Source organism: Gorilla gorilla, chromosome 16 (genome assembly GCF_029281585.2).
Source record: "Gorilla gorilla gorilla isolate KB3781 chromosome 16, NHGRI_mGorGor1-v2.1_pri, whole genome shotgun sequence".
Lineage (NCBI taxonomy): Eukaryota > Metazoa > Chordata > Mammalia > Primates > Hominidae > Gorilla > Gorilla gorilla.
In genome coordinates, this window is record NC_073240.2 from 59,396,357 (window position 1) to 59,408,718 (window position 12,362).

At 35.5% G+C, this 12,362-nt stretch overlaps 1 protein-coding gene across 1 annotated transcript in view; it reads right to left on the reverse strand.

Moving 5' to 3' along the window:
- The window catches only part of ADAM10 (ADAM metallopeptidase domain 10), a 154,280-nt gene that overhangs the window by 35,226 nt on the left and 106,692 nt on the right, over positions 1-12,362 (reverse strand). Inside the window, exons 8-9 of the mRNA XM_031002238.3 lie at positions 9,753-9,936; positions 2,200-2,363 (exon numbers count right to left, since the gene is read on the reverse strand). Coding sequence (XP_030858098.2) covers positions 2,200-2,363; positions 9,753-9,936 — 348 coding nt within the window. The remainder of the gene's footprint in view (positions 1-2,199; positions 2,364-9,752; positions 9,937-12,362) is intronic.

Consider the following 12,362-nt stretch of genomic DNA (forward strand, 5'->3'; position numbering starts at 1 on the left):
CACTCTCTTAGTTCCTGCAAGAGCTGGCTGTTAAGAGCCTAGTACCTCCTCTCTCCTTGACCCCACGCTCCCACCACCTCCACTCCCACCATGTGATCTCTGCACATGCCAGCACCTGTTGCCCTCCATCATAAGTGGAAGCAGCCTGAGGCCCTTGCCAGAAGCTGAGTAGATGCCAGCACCATGCTTTTTGTACACCCTACAGAATCACGAGCCAAACAAACCTCTTTTCTTTATAAATTACCCACCATCAGATATTCCCTTATAACAACACAAAACAGATGAAGACAACCATCTACTATGGATACAGATGGCAGAATTAACAACATATGCAAAAGAATGGGGTACAATTGAGCGTGGTAGGCAAAGAGTGTGAACCAATTTCTCCATTAAACAATAATATAACATTAATTTAATAAAAACACCTCACTGGCAGCTAGGTAGGAAAGAGATTACACAAGAAGTGAAAAGAGAATGGTCTAGATTCCCTACTTCAGTGTGGTTCACAGATGAGCACCAGCAGCAGCAGCAGCAGCATTATCTCGGAGTATGTTAGAAATACAGAAACTCAGGCCCCATCAAAGACCTACTAAAAAAGAATCTGTGTTTTAAGATTCTCAGGTGATGTATATGCACATAAAAATGAGTGACCTGGGACTATAGGCCAGACAAGTAGCTGGAGGGGTACTAAAATTCCCCTGGTAAGGCCTGGAACCAAGATGACTTGGGGAGAAGAGAGGACACTTATCTGCTCTTGAAAATGCAAATCAACTATGAACAGTAATTCTCTGCTCATCTCTAAAATTCCAAGTACTCTTTTAAGAGAAGATCACAAAAGCAGTCAAGAGTTACAGAGATGTAAGCACATTTTAAATACCTTATCCAAGAACATTAATAATAATCTATCAATTTCTGATTGGGACGTAGAAGAAGAAAGACTTGCAACTTAGTGAGATGGCACCTATTTTACAAACATGGGAAAAATTAGAGAAGTGCATTTGGGGATTTTAAGCTACAAGTAGACAACTTATTTTTAAAATCATAAAAATTTGCACTTTTGCAAGTGATAAGGTGAAAGTAAAATGAATTTACATAGTTTTCAAGTGTATATTTTCAAAATGTTATCTTTAATAAGCTCTACCAAAATCACGAAGACAGAGTATCATTCAGTATTTCATATTTCTGTGTTGTACTGATCTTTAAGGTCACTTAAAAGATCAATATAATGGACTAGATATTAGATAATATCAAAGATTGCTGTTGATTTTGTTAGGTGTAACAACCACATTGTAGTTATATTAGAAAATGTCTATTTTTTCAGGAATGTGTACTGAAATATGTAAGGATAGATAGAGTTCCTTTAAATACCTCAGCAAAGAAAAAGAAATACAGATAGAAGATATGTCAAAATCTTCACAATTATTGGCTCTGAATTAGAGGTTGACAAAGTAGCCAGCAGCCTGTTTTTATATGGCTTAACTAAGAATGGCTTTTCCATATTTAACAAATTGTAAAAGCAACAAAGACTGTACAACAGAAACCAAACACTGCCCCTGAAGCCTAAAATGTTTACTAGTAGGCCCTTTACAGAAAATGGTTGCTGATCCCTGTTCTGAATCATGGGCGTATAAGGCTTTGTTGCACTGTTTGTTCTACTTTTGTGTATGTTAGAATTTTTTCATAATAAAAGATTTTAAAATATCAATCTCATTCCACGGTAGAGAAAATACTTTAAAATATCAATCTCATTCCACAGTAGAGAAAAGATTTTAAAATATCAATCTCATTCCCTAAAAATGCTTTAACAGAAACAAAACAAAAAAAGAATTTCTTACAATTTGCTGAACATTCAAAATGTACTTTTAAACAATGAATAATGATTCTCATTCAAAAGATATTTGAGTACATTATGTACTAGGCATTGTTCTAGGGCCAGGAGATATAGATATTTTGTCTGAATAAGCCAGATGAAATCCCTTGCCTTCACAGAATTCTAGCATTGTTATGCTTACTTTTCTTATTTTAACCACAAACATTCTATCTTCCTCCCTTTCAGTATGGTCAAATACATTACTGTGCTCTGACATAAAAACTAAACACTCGTAAGTACATTTGATTTCACTGTGAATTTTAAATAAATCACAACATAAAAATTAGACTAATAAGTATTTTTTAAGCTAATAATTAGACAATACTTACTGGGGATCCAAAGTTATGTCCAACTTCGTGAGCAAAAGTAATGTGAGAGACTTTGGGAGGTACATGAGACCCATAGTTCTGAACAGTAATAATTCCAGTGTTTAAGGACTTCTTCTTACCATCTGAATAGAGTTTACTTTTTTCACATATTCCTCCAGAGCTTCCTAATCCAGAACAAAAAAATGGCTAAATTAGCATCTGTTTCCCCTTACCCCCAAAAAGGTAATATATGCTATATTAAATGAAAACATTTTATATTTTAATCTAAAATAGAACTGGTATTCAAACGTATCACATATGCAAAAGTTTCTTTGGTCCAAGACTAAGAAGTCACTTCAAATAAAAGTTTTAATGACATTCATAAAGAAACTCCCAGGACTGAGTACACAGCCTTTACAAAATGTTCTTCACAATCAAAATGTCCCCCAAATGTTATTCCCATTAATTTAGGAAAACAAATATTTACATTTCCTTTCAATTTGAATATATCAGTATTTACACTAAGTCAAAGTGTACATCCTTTCATCTTTTAAAAAGAAATCTTATGATTTAAGTTAAATGAAAGTTGAACAAAATATCCTCAAGAAGATTCTGAGAAAGTCACTTCTACAAGAAGCAGTGAGGCACATGAGCACATGATTCCCTGTCCTGAGATATGACATACAATGTATTTGTAAAAAAAGAAAATAATCATGTCAAGAAGGTTAAAAAAAAAAAAAAAAAAAGAGGGGGTAGAGGAAAGAAGGAAAAAGAGAAGATGGGTGGGAAGGAAGGAAGAGATAGAAAGCAAATGCGACAAAAGGTTAATAATTGATTAATCCATCAAGAATTCACCACTGCTGAGTGCAGTGGCTCACACCTGTAATCCCAGCACTTTGGGGGGCCGAGGCAGGCAGATCACTTGAGGTCAGGAGTTTGAGACCAGCCTGGCCAACATGGTGAAACCCCACCTCTACTAAAAATACAAAGATTAGCTGGGTGTGGTGGTGCACACCTGTAATCCCAGCTACTCGGGCAGGAGAATTGCCTGAACCCAGGAGGTGGAAGTTGCAGTGAGTTGAGATTGTGCCACTGCACTCCAGCCTGGGTGACACAGTGACACTCTGTCTAAAAAAAAAAAAAAAAAAGAAGAAGAATTTCACCATACTATTCTTGCAACCTTTCCGCAGGTTTGAAATTTTCAAAAAAAATTAAAAACTGAATTATGATTGTTCCAGTATGTCTTTAGGACACTATCAAATTTTAAAAGAAAAACCATATTTCCACTTAAATATTTTTATCATTTTGTACTTCATCTATTCATTAACAGGGACTTTAGAATTTAACAGCAAATGACAGTGCTTTCACAGCTAAAATCAATTATGAGAAATCAGAAAAATAATAATAGGAAAATCAGAAACCATCTGGTCAATTCATGCCTTTATATAGACATTACACTGGTAAGATCATATTTTCTTTTAATTAACTTTATTATAAGATTTTCAGTGAGAAGTTATTTAGTTTATATTTATACTTAAAGTTTTCCCTATTTGATTTTTAAAAGAAATACAATCAAATGGATAAGCGTATTACGATAACTGCTCTAATTAGCTTTCTATAGACAAGTTACAACAAAGTTACTAAACCATTTAAAAAAAAGTCTAATATTGCTTCTCCTCCCCTTCCCATCCTCCCCACTTCAAAAACAAGTCTAGTATTTAGAATCCCTAATAAAGCATGTAACAGAAGGCAATTCAAAATAGGTCTGCAAGAACAGCATTATACTACGACTGTTGCCTTGCTCCCATTAAATATAATAAATATATGGCAACAAAACACAAATTTGAATTACTGTTACAATTCAGAAAGCTGAAATGAAAAATGTGTTTCAAAGAAACACAAGGTCAGGAGATTGAGACCATCTCGGTGAAACCCCGTCTCTGCTAAAAATACAAAAAATTAGCAGGGCATGGTGGCAGGTGCCTGTAGCCCCAGCTACTCGGGAGGCTGAGGCAGGAGAATGGCGTGAACCCAGGAAGTGGAGCTTGCAGTGAGCAGAGATCACGCCACTGCATTCCAGACTGGGTGACAGAGCAAGACTCTGTCTCAAAAAAAAAAAAAAAAAGAAAATACAAGTAACATGCCCCACCATTTTCAATCCAGAACTCTGCCCACCTCAGGTGATGTATATGCACATTAAAATGAGTGACCTGAGACTATAGGCTGGACAAATAGCTGGAGTCACATGCAAATTTAACCCAGCAAGGGGTTGAGAACCTTTACGATATTCAAAATTTACTACCTTTTCTACACTGACAACTGAGTAGAGAGAAAATACCAAATAATTTGTGAGAATTTAATATATTTTCTTAAGCTAGTTCTACTTTTGGAGCTCAGTCCTGAGAAGCACATCATTATTTCTGGAAACCAGAAAATATATAAATAAGTATTCTGTATATAATAATTATTGTACACACAGCACAGTTTTAAACAAATAGTAAATTAATATCCTGCCTTAGTGAAGATTTGTCATGTGCAAATTGGTCCAATGCAGTACTGTCAAACTTGAATTAAGCATAGAAGACTCCACACTTCAAATCTTTATCAGTTAAAAAAAAAAAAAGTAAATAGGCATATTTTTAAATCTCTGATAATATACATTTTTCTGCACTTTTAGGGTCTCGCTAATTTAAGAGAAGAGTATACATAAATTAGAATATACTATTCTGAAATATAGTAATTTATATATTGCCTAACTTCTTAAACAACTGCTTTTGGTCTTTATGATTATCGCTTATATGAAAGTTTAAAATGGCCGGGCGCAGTGGCTCACGTCTGTAATCCCAACACTTTGGGTGGCAGCGGCAGGCGGATCACCTGAGATCAGGAGTTGGAGACCAGCGTAACCAACATGTTGAAACCCCATCTTTACTAAAATTACAAAAATTAGCCAGGCGAGGTGGTGCATGCATGTAATCCCAGCTACTCGGGAGGCTGAGGCAGGGAAATCATTGGAACCCGGGAGGCGGGGGTTGCCATGAGCAGAGATCATGCCACTGCACTCCAGCCTGAGCAACAGAGCGAGACTTCGTTTCAAAAAAAAAAAAGGAAGTTTAATATTTGTTGCAGGCTAATAGCATATGTTGGAGTAACTTGATTATTATACAGGAAGAAATAAAATACTATTTGTAACTCTGAAAGTTATGGTTTAATTTTTTAAATACTGCAACTAGTTTTGATATGCCAGAAAACTCAGTAATGAGGTATCATATATACCCACAGCTAAACCATTAACTCAAACTCAATTGCTATATATTTTAAATTTAAGATTTTACTATACATATATTCATCACTGACAAATACATAAGTTGTGAGTAACAATGAGAAGGGTGAAACGTTTTAAATTCAGGTCAAAAGTAATTATTGATGAAGGAGTCAATCAGCAACAAAGAAGTATAATGACAATTTTCTATCTACAGGATAGTTTAAGAGCTAAAGTTAGAGTATCTGTCCTAAACTTCAAAACAGACCCACTCCACCCCACCCCCCAAAAAAAGTCTTAGAAAAAAATACAAGAGTAATATGATACCTTGACATATTCCATAAATACAGTTTTGATGTGAGGAGGCCAAAAATTAATAGTAGCATGCTGATCATACAATATTAATCTAAGCAATAATTCTGGACCAGACCATAGTAATACTCCCACAAGTGATACTAGGAAATGTGAGAGCAGAGGCATTTGGCTTTCAAGTCTGGAGAGCACTACTCACATGCAATGGGTAGGGATCAAAGATGTTAAATATCCAAGGGGTCCAGACAAGCATTAAATGCCAATAGCAAGTGTCCTATTGCAATATTTCAATGATGTAATTTTCCCAGCATTTGAAGTTATACTTTTAAACTATGGGTTAAGAATTCAATAAGCTGTGGGTTATCCCGAAACCCTGTGTTAAGTTCTGTACGCTCTCAAATTTTAATATGTAATATCAAACTAAAACATCTAATCTAAAAAAAACAGAAGAGACTATTTCTACCAAATAAAATGCCTCAAAAGATGTTCTTCACAAATAGAGGAGTACTGAAGGTTTCAGGACTAACTATAGAGATGAATTCCAAAGCCAGCCTCATTCAACGACCAAGCCGAACTGAGACTATGTTCATTCAGTTAACTGATAAGACCTATAGGTAGAAACATGAAGACTCCAAGGAAGAGCAAAAACAACCAGAAGCAAAATGATTTTCCTGAATTTACAGACAGAAAACACACAAGAATCCTGTCTCCCAGCTCTCAGTCCATTGCTCTTCCCATTATGCCATGACAATTACCCAAAATTATATCAAAATATTATAGCTTAGTATGATTTTAGAACTCTTCTCTCTCAAGAAAGAAGAAAACAGATTCCACCAATGTATAACCTCTACTAAGAAGCAGAAAACATTTCAGCTTCTTATTTGAAACATCTAAGAAAAGGCTAAGATGTTACTGTGTGTGTGTGTGTGTGTAGATTGTTTTTATATATATATAAAATACCTAGTAATATAATTACCAAATGAACTGAATCTGGAGTCAAAAGGTCCAGATTCCAGATCCTGTTCCACCTCTAGCTGTGTGGTATTAGGTTGGTCACAAAGTTTCTGAACACAAGTTTCCTCATCTGTAGAAGGGAGACAATAATACCTACATCTCATAAGGGTATTGAAATAATCAAGAATAAATATATAACAATCCTTGTTTAAAAAAAAAATAAGTCAAATATGAAACTCAGTTCAGCTAGAAGTAAGGGCAAAGACAAGTGAAGAAGCTGGCAGTGTTATTTCAAGGCAGGTAACCTATACTCGAAAAAGTTGGACCAAAGAAACAAAGATCCCTTTTCTTTCCCACTCTGGCCTCTATTCTTCTGTGCCTGCCTAGCCCCTCCCCAGCAGCTCTTAGAAGATGGCTTCCAAGAGCGGAAGTTGGGGGTTTAACATAGAGTAATGGAAGCGGACATCTAATGTCTGAAATAAAGAGAGATAATAATATAAAAGGAAAAAAAGCAGAGGGGGTGAAAATGGGGATAGAAAGTTGACAACGGGAGTCTTAGTTTTCTATTTTGGTTGCCAATCACCATATTTTTGCTCATGAAGTACACAGGAAGTATCTTGTTTCACCTTTAAGAAGACCCTAATAATGAAAACAGAGGCGGGCGGATCACGAGGTCAGGAGATTGAGACCATCCTGGCTAACACGGTGAAACCCCATCTCCACTAAAAATATAAAAAATTAGCCGCGCATGGTGGCGGGCGCCTGTAGTCCCAGCTCCTCGGGAGGCTGAGGCAGGAGAATGGCATAAACCCGGGAGGTGGAGGTTGCAGTGAGCGGAGATCGCGCCACTGCACTCCAGCCTGGGTGACAGAGCAAGACTCTGTCTCAAAAAAAAAAAAAAAAAAAAGAAAATACAAGTAACATGGCCCACCATTTTCAATCCAGAACTCTCCCCACTCAGGAAAACGAGCAGCATCACAAATGGTGATCCAAATATCACAAACAATGAGACATAAACACTGAGTGTCCCAAAAACCCATAACTACAGTTTAATCATAAGGAAAACATCAGACAGATTCCAAATAGGGGAGCGTTCTAAAATATACCTGACCAGTACTCCTCAAAACTGTCAGGGGAGGGAGGAAGGAGATTTGAGAATACCTAATCTGTTCAATTTTTTGTAAATCTAAAACTGCTCTAAAAAATAAAGCTTACTTTTTACAACAAAATGAGTAGCTGAATCTAACGACATGAGAATATCTGAAGATTTCTGTAGGATTTTACCAAATTCCTACAGAATCATTACATCCTTAAGTACAATAGTCTGTAACTGAAAATGCAAAATGGCAGAAAGTTTTTAGTTTAAGATCACATACACACTTACCCAGGAGGCATTTTGTGAGCAAGCTTTACAGACAAAAATATTAATGTGGTGCTTCTCAAACTTCACTGTGCATCAGAATCACTTTGAGAACTTGTTCAAACTAAGACTGTTGGGCTCCACATCTATAGTTTCTGATTCAAGAGACCGGGGTAGTGCCTATGAACTTATATTTCTAACAAGTTCCTAGGTGATGCTGATGGTGCTAGTCCATGGATCACACTTTGAGAACCACTTGTTTGAGACTTCACAGCTACTGTATTAATGGATAATATACAAATAAAATCATATGACACCCTGAGTTTTTAGTAGTACTTACTAATGAATAGTGAGAAGAAATCACAAACTTTGTGATAAAATCATCCAACCATTGAAAGGGCAAAGAGGTTTCAGAGTATAAAAGTTTCGAACATGAAAAATCATAGGAAAGAGTGAGCTGTACAATCTGCTGACTAATCCAAGTAACAAAAAAGCACAGATTATCATAAAAGACAAATATCCAAAAGTACTGCACTATTAATATGCAGCCCATGACATAAACTTGTACTTTAAAATGACATCATGAAATTGAGTACATTTTAAACCACAGAAGAAAAACAAAAGAAGCTATGGAAATTGTAAAAGTATTGACTTAAGATACTGACTTTTAAAAAAGGAGAAAGAAATACAAAGGAAAATACAGTACTACTTAAGATCTTAAAATATACAAAACAAATCAAAGAATAAACTAATAAGAATAGGAATACAAAAGCTTCTCTTACTCTGGATAAAGCAGAAGTTTTTTTTAAAAAAAAAACATAGAAATGAAGTATCAGAAGGAGAATTTGTTGTATATAGCTCAGAAGATAATATACTATTGATTAAACTCTACTTGGCACAATTTATATTCAAAGAGCCTGGGGTCCTTTCCACTCATCTTTCAATTAATAAATTTGGATTTCTAAACTAGGCAACTGAACTTATACAGTAAATCACAGCTCCTCCACAACACTCCACCCCCACTGTAATGGGAAGGGTATTGTCCCATCCCAACATTATCAATGACAATAGCTTTCATGGCTAAGGCAGAGACTCGGCAGAGTATGAACCCAGGTGATGATGTCAATGGAGTTGTGGGTACCAGGGGCTTCCTGCCTACATCTCTTTCATGCAGTGCTTCCCTTTTATTAAAATAAAGGCTAGAAATAAAATAATAAAGGCAGGCTTTCTTTTCCTTTTACCTGCCACTCTCGATGAGGATTTCTCTCCTCTTTATCTCACTACAGAAGAGAGAGCAAGACACAGTTTTCCTCTTTTGATTCTAAGTACCCTATTTTGGAGGGGAAAAAAGTTAATAAATATATAACATTTATTAACTTTTGTGGAAAAATTAAATTTCCCTTTGGATTTCAGAATTACCACTTTTTCTCATAAAATTATTTATTTCATTTGGTCCATTCAAATGTCAGGAATCAGGATATTTCCCTGTATGCGTTTCGAAATAAAAAGCTCCTTCATCTATTGTGCCTTTTACGTTATGCTTATGAGTCTTGCCTAACTCAAGTAGCATAAATTAAGATATTATACAGGCATCACTTTCTCCTATACTTTGAAAATTCAACATTCTCTGAAAACTCCCCTTTGTTTCAAGTAGTAAGTTAAGACATATTTAATATGATAAACTACCTGAAGGTGCTCCAACCCAAGCCAGACCAAGTACGCCATCATCAAAATCTCGGTCTGTGAAGACATAGGCCAAACAGTAGTCATCATGATTCTGCTCAGAATTCAATTCCAGAAACTTCTCCACACCAATATTTGGGAAACGGAAAGGATTTGTCGGGTCCTTCTCATCAGCAGTTGTATTGATCTAAAATCCAAAACAATAATTTAGTAAGTAATTAATGTTAGCAGAGCTTTAGTGTAAATGTCTGCTCACCTTCTTCTGCATACACCTGGACAATATGCTCCCATGGAAATCAGGCCTGAATTAAGGCTTCTAAGGTTGTTCCCACTGCCCACATCCCTGAGCTGATCACAGAAGGCAAAACAATAACAACAAATAAAAAAGAAAGGCTAGGTAGGGAAATTAAAATTGAAGATGTTAAATTTCTGAGCAAGTATTCACCAGATTCCTGAACACTGAACACTTGGGAAGAAAAAACAAGTTTTGCTTTCAAAACCTTTAGTAAAGGAAGTATAGTTTCTCAAATTTAATTCTCTGAACAAGTCTCCATTAGTCCTAATCTCCTACATATGGTGACACTTACAAGGATATAAAACCCTGTATTTTAACTAATTACTAGAATATAAAATAGGTATCAAACCCAAGACTGTCAGTTCAGCAGACAAATCATTTTCCTGGTTTTCCTTGCCTAGAGAGTCACATGAGCCAAGCCAAACTAACTGCAAATTTATTTTTTTTTCCTGAATGTGGGCAAGAATTTCGCTAATTTAAACTCACTTCTTTTACTATTTGAGGCTGAGTTCTTCCAGAATGTTTCTTTTGATACTTAGCTACTATACTCCTACCACAGGTTCCTCCTTCAGAATCTGAATAATCTGTTCTAATACCAGACTTCTATTAAACAAAAGCTTTTATTTATTAGCCCCTGCATCCTTTCAGAGACCTGTGTCTCTCCTCTGAAGTCCTAGAACGATTTGGCTTTCCCCAGGTAAGCCAAGGAATTACAATATGAAAGTAAATGTTTTTACTGAAAGGCAAACCTCAGTCTATTTGAAAATGTTGGCAGTAAGAGGATGATATAATGGTTGATACAACAAGAACTACAGGTCTCTTTATGGCCTGTACTCTCCAGTAAAACCAAGAGGCTCAGAAGCAGGGAGGCAAAAACACCATTGAGGGCAACTGCTTAAGAACAGATTTCAGAACATCTGGTTTATCTATTAACAATTAACGAAAAACAATCAGTTACGGCCATTTAACAACTTTAAAACAATTTTAAAACAATTCAAAAGCAAGCACACTGTATGTTACAGATAGTCCATGCTTGAAGACAGGCTGTAGATGGCTTTCTCCCACTAAATATAAAAATGAAATTTCCTAGTAATTCTCTAATACTGGCTATAAATAAAAATTACATGTAAGGCCAGTCACAGTGGCTCACGCCTGTAATCCCAGCACTTTGGGAGGCCGAGGCGGGTGATCACCTGAGGTCAGGAGTTCAAGACCAGCCTGGCCAACATGGTGAAACCCTGTATCTACAAAAATACAAAAATTAGCCGGGCATGACGGTGGGTGCCTGTAATCCCAGCTACTCGGGAGGCTGAGGTGGGAGAATTGCTTGAAACTGGAAGGCAGAGGCTGCAGTGAGCCGAGATTGCGCCACTGAACTCCAGCCTGGGTGACAGAGTGAGACTCCTTCTCAAAAAAAAAAAAAAAAAATTGCATTTAAATTTTAATTACCTATATTTAAATGGATTATTAATATAGCTGACAGAATATAAATTTTAAATTAATAGGTTATGAACAATCTTCAACAGATAAAACTTTACTAAAGTTTTAATAAGAGGTAAGGTCTAAAAACAACCAACTACCACATTATTTACTTATATACATGCATTTCTTCATAATACATATCATTTTCCTCAAAGGTGCATCACTAAAATGTGTTCAGGTGTTCTCTACTTTTCATTACTTGCATTTTACTGCTCTGCCTACTAAACAGCAACACTTATACCTCTTATCACTGTTACTTGCTCATTTAAGGATTTATATTGTTCACAGAATACATGAAAGCAATTAATTATGAACAATTCTTATACTGTAAATCAATAAATCATATTTCACCTTAAGAAAATCCAATTTAAGATTTAATCACACTACTTCTAAATTTAAGGACTACCTACAGCTATGTGGCTGAATGTATATACTAAACTTCTCTAGTATAGACATTTTATCTAACCATATTTGAAGAAAAATAGGAAAGCATAAGTATTAAGGAACCCTGTGGCAAATACTTTTGTGAAAGGATGATTTTTTTTAAGTTCGGTTGTTTATTTAGTATATAAATACTGTTTCTTAAAAAGCTATACATATATATTTAGAATATTCAGAAATCTTGAAAAAATAGCCTAAATTTGTCAGTAATTTAATATTTATTTATTTACCTGTAATTTATAACATTAGAACTCATACTACATGACCCTATGGCTCTGGATCAGCTTTTCTCAAAATGCCTAAAGTATTCTGGAATCTGTTGATGTTAATATATTTTTTCTAAAAAAAGAGGTTCATGGTCAAAAATTTAGAAAAATATGGGTTTCTTTCCTGAA